Source organism: Triticum aestivum, chromosome 4A (genome assembly GCF_018294505.1).
Source record: "Triticum aestivum cultivar Chinese Spring chromosome 4A, IWGSC CS RefSeq v2.1, whole genome shotgun sequence".
NCBI lineage: Eukaryota > Viridiplantae > Streptophyta > Magnoliopsida > Poales > Poaceae > Triticum > Triticum aestivum.
The window spans coordinates 546,203,069-546,227,679 of NC_057803.1; the positions used below are offsets into that span (position 1 = coordinate 546,203,069).

Sequence of the window (24,611 nt, forward strand, 5' to 3'; positions counted from 1 at the left end):
TTAGGATTCTCCTCCCCACCACTGGTCACAACAGGCAAGGGGAGGCGAATCCACATGCTCGTCGGTGAAGTTTGGAGGGAGAAGTCTGCCCTAACCGCCTAGAGTTAGCAGAGAAAACAAGAGGAAGTCATACCAGATCTTTTTTGTTTGTTTAAAAGTAGTCTATGTAGGTTTAACCAAGTTTTTATGCATATAACTTTGTTCATACTCGCAATCGCTATATATTCAATACTTCGAATTCAAGTTCCAAGAATCTACAGAGCAACTTCTACCATATTGAAATATAGGGATGCAGGCGGAAGGTGTCCGCGAAGCCAAAAACAAACTAAACCTTTTTACTTTAATAATCGTGCTAGTCTTAATTTTCATCTTGCAGCCTGCATGCCTACGGAAATAGCTCAGTGACATCTTCTCCATGATTTTAATCTTTGCAAGACAGAATAGTGCCAAGATATCAGTAAAGAAACTACTACCTCTGTTCATTATTATAAGTTGTTTTACAAAAAATAAATGCTAAATCAAATATAGGCACATTTTAGTGTGTTTGTTTGTTCATCTCAATTCATATTGAAATATCTAAAACTTTTTATAATAATATACGGAGGAGGTACAGTTTAACCGGGGTAGTGGCATTGCCACTCTTTTACCTTCAAGAAAAGGTTTCTAGAAGTCCTTTGAATCACCCAACTAAAAAGATGACAAGCCATGACCAATGAACGGTCTTGGACTGTAGATTATCACGAAAAGAAATGAAGGTCGTCGAACCACGAGATCTTTACCATTGTGTGAAGAAAAGATTTCAACTCTACAAAAAATCAAATCAACAAAAGCAATATGACACAATAACATAAATTTATTCGATCCGAATAATCGGCTCTGCGAAGGCACAAACCTCTCTGACTAGATACACCACCAGAAAAAAAACAAGAATTTTATTTGTAAAAACAACACGACCACCACCAGAAAGACGCTAACGAGGGACAATGGTCACAAAAATTCTCAAAAATAGGAGGTTCTCCACCTATCAGCATCAAGACAAGATGGCTGACGGAGGTGAGGAGACCGAAAGAATTTCCAGCTGCGGTGGCTGCTGTTTTTCGCCCTCGGACCCTAGCACCCTTGGTTTAACCAAGGTTTTAAGACACGATTTACATGACTTGGCAATGGATAGACATCGACCTTGGCCAGGCTGAGCTTTGTAAAACCCGATCAAAAAAATGCTCAGTCGACTAAGACCCGTAAAAAACGCCTATTTCGTATTTAAGGTTTTCATGATAAGTTAACAAACAATTGCAGTATTTAAAACATTTCTAACAGTATATTGTTATGACATGTTTTCGTAGCATATAACATATAATTCCCGCACAAAAACATATTTTGTATATACAACAAAAACAGTCATAAAAACATGACGTGATTCTCTTCTTCAACTTACCATTCAACAGTTCCTGGATAAAAACATTGAACAATATTGTATACATAGTTACTAATGTGTTGGGTCAGGACTGAATAAAACAGTCATGAACAAGGTTACACAGTAGCACAGATAACAATATTTTTATCATACATATGGGCAACAATTGGATGTCTTTAGTGCTCTGCTCATACACCATTCCCATGAAAATTTTCTCCTTACCTAGTACAAGAACCAATAAAAACCACATCACAGAGGTCTAAATCATACTGTCTCGCCTTTTAGGGCTGGATGAAGCCAATCATACCTACCTTATGACACCTCTCCCGCAGAAGAAAACATGTGGGTAACCATCTCCCACCCAAGTCTTGACCTGCACTAGGAACCAAGAGGCACGAACTGAAACCAAGCAATGTAAGCTTAGAACCCGTCGCTGAATTAAGTAGTAGCAGAATGAAAACCAAATATATGAATATATCATATCTACAAATAAAAGGGAAATGAGATCACACAAATTACAGCATGGCGTCTCCTCAGTCCGTACAAAACTCAAAATCACACAAACTATTCTATTAAGCACACAACTGTGTTGGCCACCTGTGTGGCTGTGGGGTTTCATACATTTAGTGTGGTCTATCTGCATCGGTATTTGCCCGGATTTTTGCTAATTAACTAGGCAACTCTCTTTTTGCTTAATTAATTCGATGAGACAAATCTTTTGCCTCCATTTCAGAAAAAATACAGGAGAAAACATTTTACTGAAGCTTCTGGTAGAAAGTGCACCACAGGAGAAAAAAATGCTTGGAATGCCATTGGCTAAGCCCTATCATCTGCAACTAATCTCTGGTGCACATTTCAAAAACAGAATGAAGTTCTAGCTCCTACAGCACAAGTGCTACAAGCCTACAACAAGAATTCCCCATCGTTAGCTCCAAACAGCTCATCATTAAACTCTTGCTATCAAATCCAATTTAATTATTTCATCAACCAAATCTTCAGGCTGTGAATACCTAACTGGCTTGATGGTAAAAAACAGCTGAGAATCAATCAAACAGACATTGCAGTCAGCGGTGTACATACCATTGGAGTGGAGGAACGAGAAACCCCTCAGCCCGGATAAATTCAGTGCACACCTCCAGCTGCGTCCAAACCCATCTGCCGGGAAGGACACCTCGGCATCAAAGCATCCACTTGCCTTGGGGCTGCTATCACAACTCTAACCAGCTTTATCAGGGTCCCCACGGCTAGGATTCCACCACCCAAGCATAATCTCACAAGATCAACTGAAGCAACTCTGTCCCAGGCCACTAGGCAGTGACCTCCCATCACTGCTTCCGTCCTTTTCTAGATAAAGCTCTGCAACAATTGTCAATTGCCTTGATCAGCCAGGCCAGGATCACAAGCAATAACTTGTGGTAGACGGGAAAGCACAAGAGGACCGTCTTTGTGAGCACCAACTGTCTGAACATGCTAGCCTTCCAGCTAGGGAGGGAGTTTGGCAATCACCTTATCTAGGAGATTGCAAGTCCTGCTTGTGCAGCGTCCTAATAAACAAGGGCATGCCAAGGTAGCTAGCTGCAGGGGAACTCCTTGATAACACGAGCTAGACTTCATGATCAGAGTCGGAGCGATGAATGAGAGTTATGGTGCATTTGCTCGCATATCTTCTCATGAACTACAGATGGTAGGCATTATAAATCTGTTATTCATGAAAAGAGGCACATCACAGTTGTCCATATTCTCATAAATTAATTATCACCAGGCAGCAATACTACATGATGTCATGCAGTGCAACAATCATAGTCATAATTGTTCATATCAGTAAACAAACACTAAGAATAAAAAAAAACATCATCACCGGCTAAACCCACCACTTTGTCCATTCATTTCAAAACTGTTAGATCCATTGGACCTAGGTTGATACCGTGCCCAAGAGGTGTTCTCGGGTCAACGAACCACTGGCTGGCTGGTGTCATGCCATTAGTTTGCTGTCATTAGGGAAGGTAATGGATGTAGGAGATAGAAGGGGGATTCAGGCCTAAGAATTTCTTTATTGATAGCTTGGCTAGATCAGCCGTTCTGCCTCTATTTAAAGAGGATGCACAATGACCTTGCACGTGAGACTCCAACTGAACACAGACTCCTTCCTAAACATGTTAATGAATTACCTAAGACTCTTGCGACAATCCAAACTTGATAATCATTCCTAATCTGATCCGACAGGTTACCAATCCTGACTGGATCCTATGACTTGTGTCCTACTCCAACCGATGCCTAGCCACGCACTAAGTGGATTCCAATCCTCCGGTAGGGAATTTTCCACATAACAAAAGCTGTCATCCGTTTATAATATTCTTGCAGCCTTGCATATTTCCTCAAATAGTGCATATCAGTTACAAAAAACAAGGGATCAAAGGTATAAACAGGTAAGAGGTCTAACTCAAGAAATTCACCTCCATGGAGGCTTGGCCAATGGGAACAGGTCTTGCTGTTGCAAAGTTGATTTATTCGAGAGTGACATGCCCTGGGTCCAAAGGAAGGACTTCTCTCATCTCCTGAACATATTTGTATTCTTGTCCTTGATGAAGTGAGATAATCATGTTCTCCGTACTGATGTTTTCCTGCAAGAGAAATCCCAGTTAGCGATTACTTGTTCATAGAAGAGGAACAATCATAATTCCTTCTCTAAGATTCAAAGCATTCTTGACATCTGCACACAATTCAGATGGGAACTCGATTTTTCATTTACCTATGCATGGCTACCATCATCTTAGTCTGTCTTTTGCTTTTCTGTAAATTATGACACCAAAGTCTTCATCTTCTATATTTATTTAAATCTCAGTGTCATCAACAAATAGAAGCATCCCCATCAAACTATGAACCTGCTGCATCGCAACAACACGAAATAATTGTAATAAAAAATCACAGGAAGGATATCAGAAGACGCCAAAAAATAGGATCAACCCACCATGACTACAACCTAAGAAATTATTGATGAGCTTCATTCAACGCTTCGTGACCCATAAAATCCAATGATGCTTAATTAGAGACAGGTTGTGCCAGTGCAGTGTTTGGCCTAAACCATGTGTGACTTTATTTTGGAAGTTAACTTCATGCAATGAAAATAACTATCTGTGCCATGGATCAAGAGGCTACCATTTTTCTGAACCGAAAACTGTATGGGAGGGACAGTAATCAAGAGGCTACCTGCTTATCTGCGACCACTCCCATCTCTATGCATGTCTATGGCTACCTGCTTATCTGCGACCACTCCCATCTCTATGCATATCTATGGCTACCTGCTTATCTATAACCGCTCACAAGTTAAAACCTCATTAACACTCAATTATCTCCCCTCCAGGCTCCAGTTCAACATATGAGATGTTTCTTACACTGTTACACATGTTTTAATTTAAACCCTTTTTCAGCAAATACCAAATGGATTATAAAGAAAATAAACAATGTTACGACAAACAGGGCAGATGAAAAACATAATACAACAGCTAATTAATTGTCGGAGACACAGGATTATCCAAAATATCTAAAAACGGAACCCTCAATGATTGAGCAGTGAGCACCATGAAATAAGGTTTCACAGGCAGAAGCAAGAAAAATACACATAGATTTGTACCTACCATATCGATCAAACATACCAGTTTGAAGTAGAAAAGGTTAATTTACGAGGATTTCAGTCTTCAGCAGCTTTATGCATGGATACATGATCTGCATGTAATAGCTCGACCTCATTCTTAGAAGTTATTTCCTTTTTGCAATTTCTTATCACGTTTAACCTTCTCATTGCATTCTCCATCCTCCATTCAAGAATTTGATCCTTATATGAGGGAACAAAGCCCCTATCCTCTATATCATTCAGTAGTTTCTCTCCTTCCAGCATTCTGCCTGTTGCATAGATAGCCCCAATCATTGTGGCGTATGTTGTAATGTTCGGCCGAAGTTGCTTAGATTTCATCTCTTCATAAAGATCTAACGCATCAGAAATGCACTGGTTGTTGCATAAACCTGTGATTAGAACATTATAAGTGACTACGTCAATCTTCAATCCATACAACTCCATTGACCCTTTGAGATGCAGAGCATCTGCAATCTTGCCTTCTTTACAGAGACCATGCATTAGGGTAGTGAAAGTAGCAACGGTTGGCACCATTCCAGCCCGTATTATGCTACAGAAAACTATGATGCCCTCTTCTACCTTTCCACATTTACTAAGACCTCTAACAATTGAGCTTTCAGCAACTTCAGCTGGCACAACACCAAGAGCTGACATTTCCTCTTTCAGCCTGAATGCTCCATTGATGTCCCCAAGCCTGCATTTTGCATTGATTAATGCAATATAGTGTATATGGTTCGGTTCAAGTCCACTCTCAACCATGTCACGTAAAACATCACAACTCTGCTGCAGCCAATTTTTCCTGATTAATCCATTTATCATGGCACTGTATGCTTTACTGCTAGGTGACATATATAACCGCTTCATGCAGTTGAAGAGCTGTAGAGCATTGGACATCCTAGATTTCTCACTACATACAGTTATGAGTACATCAAACGTTAATCTATCCGGATAAATGCGTTCTAAGACCATCTTGTCCAAGAACTTAATCGCAATTTCAGTCATACCATGTTTTGAAAATCCATGGATAAGCAAACGATATGTCACATTGTTTGGCCTAATCCCTTTCCTCACCATATCTTTGTATAGATAAACAGATCTTGACAAATGTCCCTTCTTGATGTGCCCATGCATAAGAATGTTATAGCTGGCTGGGTTAGGATAAACCTCATTATGATGCATATCCTGAATCGTCATATCTACTTTATGTATCATTCCTGCTTTTAGGTACCCATTCATCATTGAGTTGTAGGCAATACAATCTGCATACATACCTTCCTTGCATATGATCTCCTGGAACAGGTAAGAAGCAACCTTAACTTGGCCTTCCTTCATCAAGCCATTCAACAAACAGGTATATGTAACAATATCAGGGACAAACCCTTTCTCCAACATCATCTGCAACAGGATGACTGCAGGAACAATTTTGCCTTTTCTGCAAAAACCACTAAGAAGAACAGTGTAAGTATGGATGTCAGGTAGAAAATTACTTGTAACCATTTTCTCACATAAATCCAGAGCTTCATCTAGAGTTCCGTGTTTGCAAATCCCCAGAAGTAATGCATTGAAGGTTTCCTGATCAATGGCAGAAGGTATGTCAGCAAGGCAGGCCATGAGCTCCTTTGCTTGTACCAAGTGGCCTCCCTTGCATAACCCTCTAAGCAAATTCTTATATGTGTCCACATTTGGAGAACAGCCATATCTATGCATATTATCATACACAGAGAATGCCTCATGCATATTGCCTCTGGTGCAGTAAGAGTCTATTATACAGTTGAAAGAGGCAACATCAAATGATATCTTCATCCTAGACATGTATTGTTTGAATTGCTCAGCCTGTGTAACCATTCCTTCTCGATACAGCGCACATAACAATGTATTGTGGATGAATGAATTGGCAGCTAGGCCCCTCCGATATATATCCACAAAATACTTTAGTGCTTCTCCGACATACCCAGACTTGCAACAATAGCAAACTAGAGTTGTATAAAGAACCTCATTAGGCAAAACTCCTGTTTTTTGCATCCTTGACAAAATCTCTTTTGTTTCATCCAACTTACCCATCTTGCACATACCATTGATCAGTGCTGAATAAGTAACAACATCTGGATTGATCCCAACCACAAGCATACTCTTTAAAATTTGCTTGGCTTTAGAAACCACTCCTAGCTGACAGAAACCATCAATCAGGATAGTATACATAGTCCTGTTGATTGTTGTGCCTCTTGCTTTCAGATCTTCAATAAGATTCAGCGCATGTCCCGGCATGGAAGCTTTGCAATAACCATTCAGCATTGCACTATAAGTTAGTTCACTTGGTTTCACACCAGCAACTTGCATTTCATACAGAACTCTTAAAGCTTCACCAGTTACCCCACTTCGGCAGTACCCATCAATCAAGGTAGTGTAAGTAGCTAGGCTTGGCTTCAAGCTCTGTTTCAGCATTTCATTGAATATATAGATAGCAAGTTTCATCTTACCTTCATCAAAAAATCCCTTGATCAAAGTATTATATGTACACTCATCAGGTGATAAGTTATTTTCCCTCATTCTTTTGAGCAAAAGGTAAGAGCGCACACTCCTCTTCATTTTACATAACTTATCAATCATGATGTTATAAGTATATACATCTGCCTCTACACCATTCTTCTCCATATCTTTAAAGACACGCATGGCAGCCTTGAACCTTCCCTTCTTAACATACCAGTAAAGTATTGTGTTATAAGTAACAACGTTTGATATGGACCGACTCTTCATCTTTTGTAGCATAAGATTAGCCTTTCTAAGGTTACCATCAAGGCAAAAATAATTCAGTACAATATTACAAGTGGTGACATCCAACGGGAACTTCCGGGCCAAACTTTCTTTTAAGAAGAACCAAACATTTTTTGATTCCCCAACTTCCACAAGAGCATTAAGGACAGCATTGCAGGTGTGAGTTGAAGCCTTAAATCCACAGTCATCCATCAATAAAATTGCCTTACTTGCATCAACAACTTTTCTTTCCTTCAGATATGCATTGATAAGAAGGTCAAAAACCATGGGATTGGAATCACAGCGCGAGATAGTTCGGAGAAGGGAGCTAAATATAGCAGAGCAAGAGAAGCCCGCCATGGCAAGATGTTTCAACACTGACATTGCTTGCGAATGCATTTGAGCTTGGATGAGGATATGAGCAGCCAGGCAGTAAACATGAGTGATTCGCTCCAAACCTGATTGTTGCACAATAGAGCCCAGTATCTTCAAGGCTAGCTTTCCATGAACCTTGTCAAGCTTCCCAAACTTGTACGCCATGTGATTCAAGGTCTCCCAGTGATGCATAGTTAGGACACTGATGATGCTACTCTCAACACCATGAGCTGAAACAGATAACCAAATCAATACAACAACAAAATGATGCAACGTCAAAAGAGGCAAAACTGCATCGGCGTCGAATACTTCTAGTATTGCAGATGAGAAGCAACCAATAAAATTCAAACAAGTTAAATACGCAAAGGATCAGCTGAAGCCAACAAATCTGTATTGACATCCTAGAAAGCTGTAGGGGCTGGTATCACTTATGCGATGTAGCTCATTTTGGTAAATGCCAACAAGAAATCAACCAAGTTATTGATTGAAATGCACTCACCAAGTACTAACTTAAGCAGGAAAATACAAAAATGATGAATGCATCATAACAGTTTAATAGACATTACCACAAGCAACTTGTGTGCATTAGTTAAGTCCAATACAGAGATATTTTGCACTCAGAAATAGTAATCGAACCGAGAAAAAAAATCATAATTCTGAGCATTGCCTGGCTCCACAGTTTCCAATTATTCAGAATTTATAAAATTGACAGAATTCAATAAAGAATGATCTATGATAGCAAGAAAAATAAATTTATGTGATACCAGGGCTAGTTCTTCAAGAACAACCAAGGCAGGCAATATCTTTTAATGGGTATCTTAGCTGTAGATTCGACACATTTCAATCTGTGCAAACTTTGGCGTACACTCGCGAACTAGGGTGAACCAGTAAAAATCAGGACAGAGTCCCAAGCCTTAAGGCTACGGAGAGCTCTGCATAGGCGCAGAGGAGGCGATAGGCGCACCGACTCGCATTTCCACAAACAGCTTCAGTGCGTCCGACACAAGAACAAAAATTTGGATTGCTGGAGCTGAGAAGGTTTTTCTTTTTTTTAATTACCTCTGGCGGTGTCGCCAATCCTGGTGTGTGCAGGCTGCCTGGAGCCGGAGCGGGAGGGGAGGCGGCAGGAGTAGAGCGCGTGGGAGGCCGCCGCTTTGGAGTCGAGGATCCTGCGGCGGTACGAGGAGGACGCCAGGGACGACGACATGGTGAGCGCTGGGTAGGCTGGAGCAGGCGCAGCCGAAGCCACCCCAAGAGTCCAAGTGAAGGTGCGGCTGGCGTGGCGGGCGGCGGCGGGCGGCGCTAGATAGGCCGGCTCGGCGTCCGCATTGGCGCGCGGTGGAGAGGAGGCGGCGGCGGTGGCACGCAGACGCACTGCGGAGAGAGGCGCGGCTCCTCACTCAGCGCAAACAGGGGGAGTGGCTCCGCTTCCGCAGCCGTTCTTGGGACTGGGGCGGCGCTGCTTCTCCCACGGCTTCTCGCTGACCGATTGATGGGAGGGCTAGCAGGCTTCTTCCAATGCACCGGTGGTAAGACGAGGTGCTAAGCATATCTGTTTGATAACAAAGTAATTTTGAAGTATTTGAAGAAGGACTGTGATATTTAGCATACGTGTGTCATATAAGCAAAACTGTCACATTTTTACTTCTTTCATTTTAAAATACCACACGATCCCTCGTCCTTTGATCTCGCCTCCTCCCAAACGACTCCGTAGGCTCGCCCGAGAAATCTGCTTCTCCCATACATCTTGGGCGCCCACCCCCGAGAAAACTGCCACTTCTTCACGTCTACCACATGATTTCTCCTCAGGACAAAGTTACCATGGTATTGGTATGCAAGTTATCAGGCCTGTGTTGCATAACTTACCGTGCTATTTACATATAACGTACCAGGTATCCATGCTTCAACAACTACATCCCTTCAAAGTTACCATTGTGTTTTGTACACAAGTTATAAGGTCTTCGTTGTGTAACATACCGTGGTACTTATACATAAGTTATCAGGGTATATTTACATCAACCTCCCCCCGGTCAAAGTTACCATGAGGGATTGTACATGAGTTACCGGGTCTACAGTTCGCATATTATTATGGTACTTGCACCTAAAAACCTGGGTGTGTTTCGGTAGCTTTTTCCATAGGTCAAAAATTACCACAATATTTTTGCGTAACTTATCACGCCTATAGCACGTGTGCCCCTCATGACACTAAACATTATGTGACTTTTCGGTGGCACGCCATGTATTGTGTTCATCCAAGAGGCCCACGCGCGAGGCGAGTGTATATTTTTAACAACTTAGTTTCCTTTGGTAAAAAAGTTATCATCATGTTTATATTGCGAGTTATCGGTTATGCAGTGCTTATATTATCATGTTATCTACACAAAAAATATTGGGGATGTTTTGAACAACTTTTTCCCATGACAAAAAGTTATCAGGGTGATTCTAGGTAACCTATCAAGCCCATAGTGCTTAAAATATCATGCCATCTACACAAAATTTATCAAGGGTATGTTTCAGCAAATCCCCCCCCCCCCATGGGTCAAAAACTTATCATGGTGTTTAGTTGTCGCAGTGCATATGTTTTCATGCTATTTACACATAAAAATGCCAGGGAAGAGAGGTATACTACCGTGTTATTTACATCAGAAGATACCGGAGTATCTTTTCAAGAAAAAATCCCTACGGTCAAAGTTATCATGGTGTTTCTACCTCAGTTATCAGATGTGCGTTGCGTATATTACCATCTATTTACACATAAATTATCGGGTATCTTTTCACATTTGTCTTCCCCAATGGTTAAAGTTACCATGATGTTTGTATCTAAATTATCAGGTCTATGGCGTGGATGTTATCGTGCTATTTATAGAAATTACCGGGGGGCGGGTTCAACAAATTTATTCCCAATGATCAAAGTTACCACGAACATGTCAAAAACAGTAATTCCCTTAGTTTGGTCAACAATGAGTGTCATAGGTTGTCACGCCCCCGATTCAATCGTACACTAATCATGCACGCAACGTGTACGATCAAGATCAGGGACTCACGGGAAGATATCACAACACAACTCTAAAAACATAATAAGTCATACAAGCATCATAATACAAGCCAGGGGCCTCGAGGGCTCGAATACAAGTGCTCGATCATAGACGAGTCAGCGGAAGCAACAATATCTGAGTACAGACATAAGTTAAACAAGTTTGCCTTAAGAAGGCTAGCACAAACTGGGATACAGATCGAAAGAGGCGCATGCCTCCTGCCTGGGATCCTCCTAAACTACTCCAGGTCGTCGTCAGCGGGCAGCACGTAGTAGTAGGCACCTCCGGTGTAGTAGGGGTCGTCGTCGACGGTGGCGTCTGGCTCCTGGACTCCAGCATCTGGTTGCGACAACAAGAAAGAAAGGAAAGGGGGAAAAAGGGGGGAGAAAGCAACCGTGAGTACTCATCCAAAGTACTCGCAAGCAAGGAACTACACTACATATGCATGGGTATATGTGTAAAGGGCCATATCAGTGGACTGAACTGCAGAATGCCAGAATAAGAGGGGGATAGCTAGTCTTATCGAAGGCTACGCTTCTGGCAGCCTCCGTCTTGCAGCATGTAGAAGAGAGTAGATTGAAGTCCTCCAAGTAGCATCTCCACTGTAGAATCTCCAAATAGCAACTCCAAGTAACAACTCCAGTAGCATCTCCAGCAGCATCGCAGTAGCATAATCCTACCCGGCGATCCCCTCCTCGTATCCCTGAGAGAGAGCGACCACCGGTTGTATCTGGCACTTGGAAGGGTGTGTTTTATTAAGTATCCGGTTCTAGTTGTCATAAGGTCAAGGTACAACTCCAAGTCGTCCTGTTACCGAAGATCACGGCTATTCGAATAGATTAACTTCCCTGCAGGGGTGCACCAGATAACCCAACACGCTCGATCCCATTTGGCCGGACACACTTTCCTGGGTCATGCCCGGCCTCGGAAGATCAACACGTCGCAGCCCCACCTAGGCTCAACAGAGAGGCCAGCACGCCGGTCTAAACCTAAGCGCACAGGGGTCTGGGCCCATCGCCCATAGCACACCTGCACGTTGCGTACGCGGCCGAAAGCAGACCTAGCCTAGTGGCGTTCCAGTCCAATTCGGCGCGCGCCGCTCCGTCGCTGACGTCTGAAGTGCTTCGGCTGATACCACGACGTCGGGATACCCATAACTACTCCCACATAGATGGTTAGTGCGTATAGGCTCGTAGCCAGACTCAGATCAAATACCAAGATCTCGTTAAGCGTGTTATTATGAAGCAACCGCGGACGCCGACCAGGGCCAGGCCCACCTCTCTCCTAGGCGGTCTCAACCTGCCCTGTCGCTCCGCCACACAGAGGGCTGTCGGGACAAAGGTCCTTTCAGCCCCCAATCCATGAATCACTCGCGGGTACTCTTCGAGCGGACCCGACTTTAGTCACCATCTGTATAGTATGTATGTATGTATAGTATATACCCGTGATCACCTCCCAAGTGATCACGACCCGATAGTATAGCAAGGCAGACTGACAAGAATGTAGGGCCACAGATGGAAATACTAGCATCCTATACTAAGCATATAGGATTGCAGGTAAAGGTATCAACAGTAGTAACAAGGGCAGGCTATGCATCAGGATAGGTATAACGGAAAGCAGTAACATGCTACACTACTCTAATGCAAGCAGTATAGAGTAGAATAGGCGATATCTGGTGATCAAGGGGGGGGGGCTTGCCTGATTGCTCTGGCAAGAAGGAGGGGTCGTCAACTCCGTAGTCGAACTGGGCAGCAGCAGCGTCGGTCTCGTAGTCTACCGGAGAGAAGAGGGGGAAGAAACAATGAATACAATGCAAACAAATGCATATCGATGCATGACATGACAAGTAACGATGCTAGGTGTGCCCAATCGCGGTAGTAGGTGATACCGACGAAGGGGGGAAACATCCGGGAAAGTATTCCCGGTGTTTCGCGTTTTCGGACAGATGAACCGGAGGGGAAAAGTTGCGAGTTCGATAGGTTAGGGGTGTGTGGCGGACGAACGGACTGCGTATCCGGAATCGTCTTGTCGTTCTGAGCAACTTTCATGTACAAAGTTTTTTCATCTGAGCTACGGTTTATTTTATATTAATTTTAAAAGACTTAATTTCATTTTTAGGATTTATTTAATTATTTAAATTCAACATTATCCGGAACAGTGCATGCTGACGTCAGCACGACGTCAGCAGTCAACAGAGGCGTTGACTGGTCAACTGACGTGTGGGTCCCATTCGTCATTGACTGATTAGTCTAATTAGGGTTTAATTAAACTATCTACTTAATTAGTTTAATTAAACATGGTTAATTAACTTAATTCATTCATTAACTATTTTAATTATTAATCAATTAATTTTTAATTAATTACTTAATTATATATTTATTTTTATTTCATTTTTTTATTAAAACGTTCTCGGGCTGGGGCCCCCATGTCATTGGCCCCAGGGGGCCTTGCGGTTTTCGGGCGCATGGCCGCGCGGTTGTCGCCCGAACGGGCGCGGGCGCAACGGTGCCCAGCACCCGCTCTTTCGGGCGCACCACAGGGGCGGGCGGAGCCGACAGATCGCCGGAGCAGGGGGGGGTTGGTGACCACGGCGGGGCTCGCCGGGCGCCAACCGGGCGGAGGACGGGGATTGCGACGGCGCACGGAACAGGGGCGGACGGAGGGAGGAGCGGGCTCGGCAGGGGCGCCGCTTCGACTGGAGCAGCGGCAGCGGCCAAGGGACGGCGCCGGCGTGGGCGCAGGGCGGCGACAGGGGGGCCGCGGGGCGCGGTGAGGGAGTGCGGTGAGCGGGCGCGGGGAGGGGCCCGAGGCGCGTGGGAGCGCGGCCAAGGCACGCACGAAGCGAAGCTCCGGCCATGGTGGCCTAACTCGGGCGGGGCTCCTAAGGCGAGGAACTCGAAGGGGAGAGGCGGGGAATCGGCAGAGGGGCTCACCATGAGCCTGTAGGGGTGCTAAGTGGGCTCGGGGGGGCTCGACGACGTGGCACCGGCGACGAAGAGGACGGCGGCGATGGCGTTCGGTGATGGGTCGGCGAGGCGGGCGTCGGGGTCGCCTGGGTCGGCGGCAACGCGGCGTTGGCATCACGGCGAGAAGGAGGCCGATGACGGAGTGAGGCGGCATCGGGGACGGGCACCGATGTCGGGGTGCGAGGCGCAATCGTCGGGGGCGGATCCCCGATCCAGATCGAGGAGGAGTGGGAGGAGCGAAGGGGATGAGTGGGGGGGGGGGGTTTCGTGCGGGAGGAGTGGGGGGTTTGTGCGGGGCCACGGGGATGATCCCGATCCAGATCTGTATCGATGGGGGAAATGGGGGGGGTGGTTGCCCTAGGGTTCGATTGGGGTGGGGGATATGGAGGAGGGGAGTGGGGCGCCGGCTGGGCCGGCCTGGCGGCCCGATGGCCTGCTGGGCCATGGTCCAGCGGGGGGGGGGGGATCTTCTATTTCTTTTTTTTGTTTAACTGTTTATAACATTTTTCTTTTACGGTTTTAATTCATACTATTTTTGTTTTATGAAATATAATGCTAGCACCTAAATTAGTGGTAGTAATTATATTACTGCCACAATTATCCTTTTATTTATTAAACGTAGTTTTCAATAATTTAATCATTTAAGTGACGATTAAATAAATAATTTAGCTATTGTTTCTATCATTTAGTGCATCTAAGCATTTTATAAAATTTTGGGTTCACCACCCTGATCATATATGATTTATTTGCTACACTTTGAACATTTTAGATTTGACTTTAGAAAACTTTTATCGTTTAACTTTATTTTAAGTTAGAATTCGAAAGGGACGTGATACACCGCAAGATTAAAAATAGTAACCATGATGACGTGGCATCATTATCGTGAGATTACTGTAGCCTAAGTATCCGGACGTCACAATTCTCCTCCACTACAAAAAATCTCGTCCCGAGATTTAGGAGGGGAGTAATGGAAAGACGTGGCTACGAAATTCTATCGAGTCTTCTCGGTCTTGGTTGCTCTTCTCGAAGAGGTTGATCCCTTTCGTTGATGTCTTCATTCCTCTGATTTAAGTCACCATGACCAAGTCGTCATCCTTTCTTCGGAACTCCAACGTACTTACGAATAGGTAATAGGCAACTTGGCTACGTCAGAATGCTTATGAGGGAAACAAGGTGGGGGTTAACCCATGAATGAGCATAAGACTACCTCTCGAGTTGAACATATAAAATACCTCGAGAGTAAGGTACGAAGGTACAATGAGAGGGCCCAAGCGGATAGATAGTTGTTCTATGTCTGAACCATAGTGAGAAAGGGTTCACAGCAGCGAGAGTAAGTATTGCGTCTGATACCAGAATGGAGCACTAGGAAGGTGGCCCATGAATTAATTACGAAGCCAAGCGTGGGGAATAACCACTAGAAACAGGGTCGTACAGGAGAGTCAGGTTTCGATCCAGTGGACCTGTGGGTTATGGGCCCACCATGTGGGTTAGAAGTAGGAAGGGCGGAGACGTCTTGCGTGATCATGCAAGCAAGGCAAGTCAGGGGGGTAGCCTGTCAATTATGTCGGCGACAACGTCGATACCAAGGGCGAGGGACGAAGAGAACTATTTTCCTGCTCGTTGAACGAGGCGGGCCAAGAGGCAAAGTTCTCATCCATTGGCGGTTACCGAAATGCCATCAACAATAGAAATAGGGTCTCACTGTCAGAGTTGTACACCGAGGTGTTTACCTACGCAGTGAATTATTACTGCTTAGATTATATAGATCACAAGAAAGGTTAAAACAATTAATGGAAAGGAAAACGTGTTTAAACACATATATCAGGGGTATATCCTTCCCAAGGACAAGCAGAGCATGATATCCTTGGCAGGATATAATGTAGAAAACTCCTTAGGAAAGGGGAGAGAAATTTCATGACATTACCGATGCAACGGTGTTTGGGTAATTGAGCAAGTAACATTTAGCATTGGGCTTCAAATGTTCTTGTTGAGAATCGGAGCACCACCGACATGCTTCGAGATAGCATTGACATGGTCTATAGGTGAAGATCAGACTTTGGAAACAACAGGATCCATCAGGAACAACTTATAGAATAGGTCTTACAATTTCCTCATTGAAGAATGGATAACCTTGCTGAAAAGGAAACTATAACACTTGGTCCTCCGGTCAGGCGTGCATGACATCACCTTACCGGGTCATATGAGGATCAATGTTATAACTCTTGAAAATATGTTCCAACCATCATATCTGACCGAGATTCAGATCTGATTGGGGTCATGATACCTCAGACCCAGGATGCCTGAGAAGAAAAGGTGTAACACAAATTGACGAAAAGACATTGTAAGATTCTCGGGGAAATGAACTATGTAGTGATTTCCGTTAGCAAGAGTCCATCATTAACCCAAGGAGAGGACAAGGAGGTGTCTGGTGAACTCAACGGCAATTCACCGAGATTCCCAAAAGATGGATGTCCACAATTAAGTGAACAAGGAGATAACATTGGTCAGATCAAATGATATAAGGAAATATGCTCGAGGAAAACATACACCATTAAACATTGGTTGAAAGGTGCGCTCGAAATATGGGTTGGGTTGCACGACCAATGTCAGAATGGTGATTCAATAGTCAATAGCCTAAGAATAAACTTTCGACCATTAACTTAAAAAAAAATAGGGTTGCTAGAAGGAAAGAATCCAAACAACACCGTCCACTTGTTGGAATTAACACGGGGACCAAGAAAGAATGGTGATGGTGAGAAGTATTTCTATGTCAAGAATTCTCAAGAGGTGGAACAAATCTCAGAACATTCTTGACATAAAGGATGGTAATACTCCAAGGTAAAGAAGAACAATTGCTGGATAGCAAGGAACTCAAGATATAACACCAAACATGAACAAGCTTGTGTTGGTGGGAGGGCAATAAAGTGGTCGACGATAATACAATTCATCGACGGCAAGGATGATATTTCTCATCATGAATTCAATTGATATCCTGGATGAACTCAGGATGTTGATGATCACGACACCTTTGTCGCGAGAGTTCATGAAGATGTAATCGATCGGCGACGACATCAAGTCAAAGTAATGATGAAGTGAAAGGTTATTGGAACCAAGGGTACAACACAAACTCGAAATCAAGCTTGATGTTCAAAGCGAAATGATATGACAAGGAAGATCGACGTAAGTCTAGCTCATCATCGAAAGTTGTGCTCCGGAAGAAGGACCGGGTAGCACAGTTAAAATTAGCTCGATAATGATATAGCCGATCAGGCTAGGAACGACTTGAAGGATTAATAAATTTGTAAGCAGTGATGGGTTCAAATACTTGTTGAATCGTAATGCGAACTCGATTCAGTTATCGGTGTCTTTGAGTTTTTAATAACTCAGAGCCCGTGAAAAATTTGAATCAGTGAGAAGGTAGTACTCGATGAACTCATAAAAATTTAGGCAGTTCCATAATAATCTCGAGATACCATGGGGTAATACTCGATGACAGATCGAAGTAGAGGTTGGACTGGGGCATTGCTCTGCAGAAGACAAGTGCTTAAACTTGCACGAGAAATGGTATTTAAAGGAGAACATGGTCGGAACCAAGATTGCAAAAAGGCCAGATCCCAGATATAAGATGATCTTATATCAATGGAATAATTAATTTTAAAAGAAGCTTCGATGAGAAGATGTGTATCGTGTCCATGGGCATGAACACAAAGTTCAAGGTCGACTCCCACTTCCCCAATGCACAACCTTTCATTCACTTCTCGCGTTCAATGAAGTTGTAGTGTTGAAATTTTATCTGGCAAAATATCAGAAGAGTACGACTCGTGAAAACTTTCGAGCCCACACATATTAAGGAAGGCATAGGTTCAACCCATCGGGGCATCTTAGAATCATATACCAGAATCTTTAGAAGTAATTAACTCAAGCTTGAAGACAGAGCATGGTTGAGAAAGCAGACGATACAATTTACCAAAGGCATTATGTACCAGAGAAAAGGCTCACAAGGTTATTGAATATGAAGGGCGTTGTCAGATAAAATCCAACAAAGGATCTGGTGGTCCACAAGGGATCTGACGTGAGCATCGGTACTCAACTAGAGGAAGCAAAATATAGAAACAACTGATTAACTCAATTGTCAAATGCAAAGGAATTATGATTTCCAAATCAAGGGATCAGAAGCAATGCTCTGATTAGGGGTGGATAAGTTGAATAGCCTTAGGGTACAATCAAAGACAATTGGATTGGTCGAGAACCAATTCCAGTTAAAGGATGGCAGCTCAGCCGGAAAATTAATTTATAAGGATCAATGATGATTGCGTGTATTCGCAAACATATTGAGTCAACGGACTCAAAATGATAATGACAAGGAATGTCATTAAGACTACGAGACTTATGGGATTAACCATAATGCAAGCAAGCAAGAATTTCAAGAGCCAAAGGCTCCAGAGGATTTTAGGAAGATCGAATATTATTTTGAAGACTTTTGTGAAACACATGAACAACTGGGGATGAGCGGATACTCGATAAGTGCGAGATTTATCAGTAGGGGTATTCAGGTGACAAGGAACAGCAAGGCAGTAAGCTCAAAGGATTCTCGAAAATACGACGAGTATTTCGGGGTATCTTGTAATAACAAGACCGACTAGGGATGTATGTAAGCATAACAACTGCAAGTATTTATCCATAAGGGTTGACGGTGGAAGGGGAATTGTAAACGCGATGAACACAAATTCTCGGGTTAACAGCAGTGAGTATCTTCAGGGTCTTCACGTGCAGCAGACGATCATTAGTAATAAGGGGCTCTCCGGGTGAAAGTGATAACGAGATCCTAATGTTAGATTTAGCAAAATTCATTTAACCCGAATAGAAGAGAGTTCAGAGTCCCAGAGTAAGGATCGAGGAGTAAAAGATCCTAATACCACCCAATGGCGACGTGGGCCCATGGGCCGCACAGCCATGTTAGTAAAAGTTTTGCAAGGTCTAGACTCGACTTCGGCCAAGGAGTATGGAAGGGGGATTCCTACAGGCAGTCGGCTCTGATACCAACTTGTCACGCCCCCGATTCAATCGTACACTAATCATGCACGCAACGTGTACGATCAAGATCAGGGACTCACGGGAAGATATCACAACACAACTCTAAAACATAATAAGTCATACAAGCATCATAATACAAGCCAGGGGCCTCGAGGGCTCGAATACAAGTGCTCGATCATAGACGAGTCAGCGGAAGCAACAATATCTGAGTACAGACATAAGTTAAACAAGTTTGCCTTAAGAAGGCTAGCACAAACTGGGATACAGATCGAAAGAGGCGCAGGCCTCCTGCCTGGGATCCTCCTAAACTACTCCAGGTCGTCGTCAGCGGGCAGCACGTAATAGTAGGCACCTCCGGTGTAGTAGGGGTCATCGTCGACGGTGGCGTCTGGCTCCTGGACTCCAGCATCTGGTTGCGACAACCAGAAAGAAAGGAAAGGGGGAAAAAGGGGGGAGAAAGCAACCATGAGTACTCATCCAAAGTACTCGCAAGCAAGGAACTACACTACATATGCATGGGTATATGTGTAAAGGGCCATATCAGTGGACTGAACTGCAGAATGCCAGAATAAGAGGGGGATAGCTAGTCTTATCGAAGGCTACGCTTCTGGCAGCCTCCGTCTTGCAGCATGTAGAAGAGAGTAGATTGAAGTCCTCCAAGTAGCATCTCCACTGTAGAATCTCCAAATAGCAACTCCAAGTAACAACTCCAGTAGCATCTCCAGCAGCATCGCAGTAGCATAATCCTACCCGGCGATCCCCTCCTCGTATCCCTGAGAGAGAGCGACCACCGGTTGTATCTGGCACTTGGAAGAGTGTGTTTTATTAAGTATCCGGTTCTAGTTGTCATAAGGTCAAGGTACAACTCCAAGTCGTCCTGTTACCGAAGATCACGGCTATTCGAATAGATTAACTTCCCTGCAGGGGTGCACCACATAACCCAACACGCTCGATCCCATTTGGCCGGACACACTTTCCTAGGTCATGTCCGGCCTCGGAAGATCAACACGTCGCAGCCCCACCTAGGCTCAACAGAGAGGCCAGCACGCCGGTCTAAACCTAAGCGCACAGGGGTCTGGGCCCATCGCCCATAGCACACCTGCACGTTGCGTACGCGGCCGAAAGCAGACCTAGCCTAGTGGCGTTCCAGTCCAATTCGGCGCGCGCCGCTCCGTCGCTGACGTCTGAAGTGCTTCGGCTGATACCACGACGTCGGGATACCCATAACTACTCCCACGTAGATGGTTAGTGCGTATAGGCTCGTAGCCAGACTCAGATCAAATACCAAGATCTCGTTAAGCGTGTTATTATGAAGCAACCGCGGACGCCGACCAGGGCCAGGCCCACCTCTCTCCTAGGCGGTCTCAACCTGCCCTGTCGCTCCGCCACAAAGATCCACACAGAGGGCCGTCGGGACAAAGGTCCTTTCAGCCCCCAATCCGTGAATCACTCGCGGGTACTCTTCGAGCGGACCCGACTTTAGTCACCATCTGTATAGTATGTATGTATGTATAGTATATACCCGTGATCACCTCCCAAGTGATCACGGCCCGATAGTATAGCAAGGCAGACTGACAAGAATGTAGGGCCACAGATGGAAATACTAGCATCCTATACTAAGCATATAGGATTGCAGGTAAAGGTATCAACAGTAGTAACAAGGGCAGGCTATGCATCAGGATAGGTATAACGGAAAGCAGTAACATGCTACACTACTCTAATGCAAGCAGTATAGAGTAGAATAGGCGATATCTGGTGACCAAGGGGGGGGGCTTGCCTGATTGCTCTGGCAAGAAGGAGGGGTCGTCAACTCCGTAGTCGAACTGGGCAGCAGCAGCGTCGGTCTCGTAGTCTACCGGAGAGAAGAGGGGGAAGAAACAATGAATACAATGCAAACAAATGCATATCGATGCATGATATGACAAGTAACGATGCTAGGTGTGCCCAATCGCGGTAGTAGGTGATACCGACGAAGGGGGGAAACATCCGGGAAAGTATTCCCGGTGTTTCGCGTTTTCGGACAGATGAACCGGAGGGGAAAAGTTGCGAGTTCGATAGGTTAGGGGTGTGTGGCGGACGAACGGACTGCGTATCCGGAATCGTCTTGTCGTTCTGAGCAACTTTCATGTACAAAGTTTTTTCATCTGAGCTACGGTTTATTTTATATTAATTTTAAAAGACTTAATTTCATTTTTAAGATTTATTTAATTATTTAAATTCAACATTATCCGGAACAGTGCATGCTGACGTCAGCATGACGTCAGCAGTCAACAGAGGCATTGACTGGTCAACTGACGTGTGGGTCCCATTCGTCATTGACTGATTAGTCTAATTAGGGTTTAATTAAACTATCTACTTAATTAGTTTAATTAAACATGGTTAATTAACTTAATTAATTCATTAACTATTTTAATTATTAATCAATTAATTTTTAATTAATTACTTAATTATATATTTATTTTTATTTCATTTTTTTATTAAAACATTCTGGGGCTGGGGCCCCCATGTCATTGGCCCCAGGGGGCCTTGCGGTTTTCGGGCGCATGGCCGCGCGGTTGTCGCCCGAACGGGCGCGGGCGCAACGGTGCCCAGCACCCGCTCTTTCGGGCGCACCACAGGGGCGGGCGGAGCCGACAGATCGCCGGAGCAGGGGGGTTGGTGACCACGGCGGGGCTCGCCGGGCGCCAACCGGGCGGAGGACGGGGATTGCGACGGCGCACGGAACAGGGGCGGACGGAGGGAGGAGCGGGCTCGGCAGGGGCGCCGCTTCGACTGGAGCAGTGGCAGCGGCCAAGGGACGACGTCGGCGTGGGCGCAGGGCGGCGACAGGGGGGCCGCGGGGTGCGGTGAGGGAGTGCGGTGGGCGGGCGCGGGGAGGGGCCCGAGGCGCGTGGGAGCGCGGCCAAGGCACGCACGAAGCGAAGCTCCGGCCATGGTGGCCTAACTCGGGCGGGGCTCCTAAGGCGAGGAACTCGAAGGGGAGAGGCGGGGAATCGGCAGAGGGGCTCACCATGAGCCTGTAGGGGTGCTAAGTGGGCTCGGGGGGGCTCGACGACGCGGCACCGGCGACGAAGAGGACGGCGGCGATGGCGTTCGGTGATGGGTCGGCGAGGCGGGCGTCGGGGTCGCCTGGGTCGGCGGCAACGCGGCGTTGGCATCACGGCGAGAAGGAGGCCGATGACGGAGTGAGGCGGCATCGGGGACGGGCACCGATGTCGGGGCGCGAGGCGCAATCGTCGGGGGCGGATCCCCGATCCAGATCGAGGAGGAGTGGGAGGAGCGAAGGGGATGAGTGGGGGGGGTTTCGTGCGGGAGGAGTGGGGGGTTCGTGCGGGGCCACGGGGATGATCCCGATCCAGATCTGTATCGATGGGGGAAATGGGGGGGTGGTTGCCCTAGGGTTCGATCGGGGTGGGGGATATGGAGGAGGGGAGTGGGGCGCCGGCTGGGCCGGCCTGGCGGCCCGATGGCCTGCTGGGCCATGGTCCAGCGGGGGGGGGGGATCTTCTATTTCTTTTTTTTGTTTAACTGTTTATAACATTTTTCTTTTACGGTTTTAATTCATACTATTTTTGTTTTATGAAATATAATGCTAGCACCTAAATTAGTGGTAGTGATTATATTACTGCCACAATTATCCTTTTATTTATTAAAAGTAGTTTTCAATAATTTAATCATTTAAGTGACGATTAAATAAATAATTTAGCTATTGTTTCTATCATTTAGTGCATCTAAGCATTTTATAAAATTTTGGGTTCACCACCCTGATCATATATGATTTATTTGCTACACTTTGAACATTTTAGATTTGACTTTAGAAAACTTTTATCGTTTAACTTTATTTTAAGTTAGAATTCGAAAGGGACGTGATACACCGCAAGATTAAAAATAGTAACCATGATGACGTGGCATCATTATCGTGAGATTACTGTAGCCTAAGTATTCGGACGTCACATAGGTGAGGTGGTTACCTCCCTTTGTTGATTGCCTGCAGACCAGAGATCAAATCCTAGTCCAAGCATTATTTTTGACGAAAATCGGGAAGGCGCGTGGGCCATAATTAACGATTACGAAAATTAGGAAGGCACGAGGCGTGCGGGAAAGGAAAGAAATCGGGCGGACGTGTGGGGAAGGAAGGAGATCGGAAGGGAACTCACGACGCTGGATGCGTGTGGCAGTTTCGCAATCTGTGACACGGTTGCCATATACATATTTCGTTTGAAGAATACTGCAGTTTTTCAAAATACCATAGTATTAATTACTATGAGCTGTTTGGCTATGATAAATCATGAGTGGACATGATGCCACGCGAGGATGTTATCAGCCCCGTCCATTGCCACATGATTTGTGCAGTTTGTGTACAAGGACATCGAATATTAATTCATCTACACTGTATTAACATGTATATATTTCTTGTATTGATAACGCTGGCGCAAGTGCAGAACCCACATGGTGAAGCATTGAATAACTCAGTTGATTCCCGCGCACAAGCCAACCAGTAGAAACGTTTTCAGCTGGCCACATCCATTTAGAACCAGCAAATTTTGTTGTAAATGATTGACAGAACATGAAGTCACCCAGCATCTTTTAAATGCACATGCTGGCCATCCGTTATTCATCCCGCGACTCCTATCTCGCTAGTCCTGCTTTTCTAATTCTTGAGACATTGTTCATGTACATAGCTAGCTAGAACTCATCCATGAAGATGTGTAGCTCCTTTCGAAAAAACATAGAGACGTAGAATTGTACTGGTACTGCGGTACATATCCATGATAAACGGGGAAATCCCCACTGGTGATGTATCTATACTAAATATAATATGTAATACATGTAGTCTCACTGTAGTCGTAATCTGTTATTCTAAGCTTTGTCCAATGGTCATTTACTTTTGTCATTATTGCATAACAGTGTTATGATAGTGCTAAGTGTGAGGAAAATGGCCAAATTGTTGCCCCGTATGATTGTGCATATGTTATCTAAATTTTTTTAATTAGCAATTCCCTAAGCAATCACATTTGAATGAATGGTGCCCCCAACGTAAAGATGCACACACTCACATTAATTGACACATTAATATGTGATACCCCACTGCCTTTGCTATTAGTAACAATGTGTCATGTCCTGCAAAAACTTTCTTAAGAATGTGTCATGGAACAGAAACGCGTGCATTCACGTTCTCTTGCCTATGTTTAATTTGCTGCAAAGACAGTTCTAAATGGCATGCAGGCCATCAAGACATGCAGCAGCTATTAAATCCAACACATCTGCGAATGTACGGGAGTGCCAAAACCCAACCACCTCACAAAGCTGCATGCATACAAATTTAAAGCTTCATTGCCCACTCACGGTTGTACTCCATATCCCACTCACGGCTGTACGGGAGTATGTATTATTGTGTAGCTGCC

General features: G+C 44.8%; 1 protein-coding gene across 9 annotated transcripts; it reads right to left on the reverse strand.

Annotated features, from left to right (window-relative positions):
• Nucleotides 1-1,431: 1,431 nt before the first annotated feature.
• On the reverse strand, nucleotides 1,432-9,705 carry LOC123086864 (pentatricopeptide repeat-containing protein At5g55840). 9 transcript variants are annotated; one of them, XM_044508683.1, is made up of 8 exons: nucleotides 9,231-9,705; nucleotides 5,050-8,401; nucleotides 4,164-4,296; nucleotides 3,868-4,035; nucleotides 2,921-3,089; nucleotides 2,495-2,770; nucleotides 1,726-1,787; nucleotides 1,432-1,636 (listed from the first exon to the last, which is right to left on the reverse strand). In XM_044508683.1, the coding sequence occupies exons 1-2, from the start codon at nucleotides 9,376-9,378 to the stop codon at nucleotides 5,103-5,105; spliced, it is 3,447 nt and encodes a 1,148-aa protein (XP_044364618.1). In that variant the 5' UTR covers nucleotides 9,379-9,705; the 3' UTR covers nucleotides 1,432-1,636; nucleotides 1,726-1,787; nucleotides 2,495-2,770; nucleotides 2,921-3,089; nucleotides 3,868-4,035; nucleotides 4,164-4,296; nucleotides 5,050-5,102. The 9 variants fall into 9 exon arrangements, with proteins under 9 accessions (XP_044364618.1, XP_044364616.1, XP_044364620.1 ...); XM_044508681.1 differs by having other exon boundaries at nucleotides 1,726-1,813; XM_044508685.1 differs by having other exon boundaries at nucleotides 1,432-1,813; nucleotides 5,068-8,401.
• Between the last annotated feature and the right edge of the window lie 14,906 nt (nucleotides 9,706-24,611).

Excerpts from the sequence above, each read along its gene's own strand:
- LOC123086864 (XM_044508685.1), bottom strand. The coding sequence starts at position 9,378 with ATGTCGTCGTCCCTGGCGTCCTCCTCGTACCGCCGCAGGATCCTCGAC. Across the intron at positions 8,402-9,230 it reads GATTGGCGACACCGCCAGAG|CTCATGGTGTTGAGAGTAGC; the intron begins GTAATTAAAAAA and ends TATCTGTTTCAG.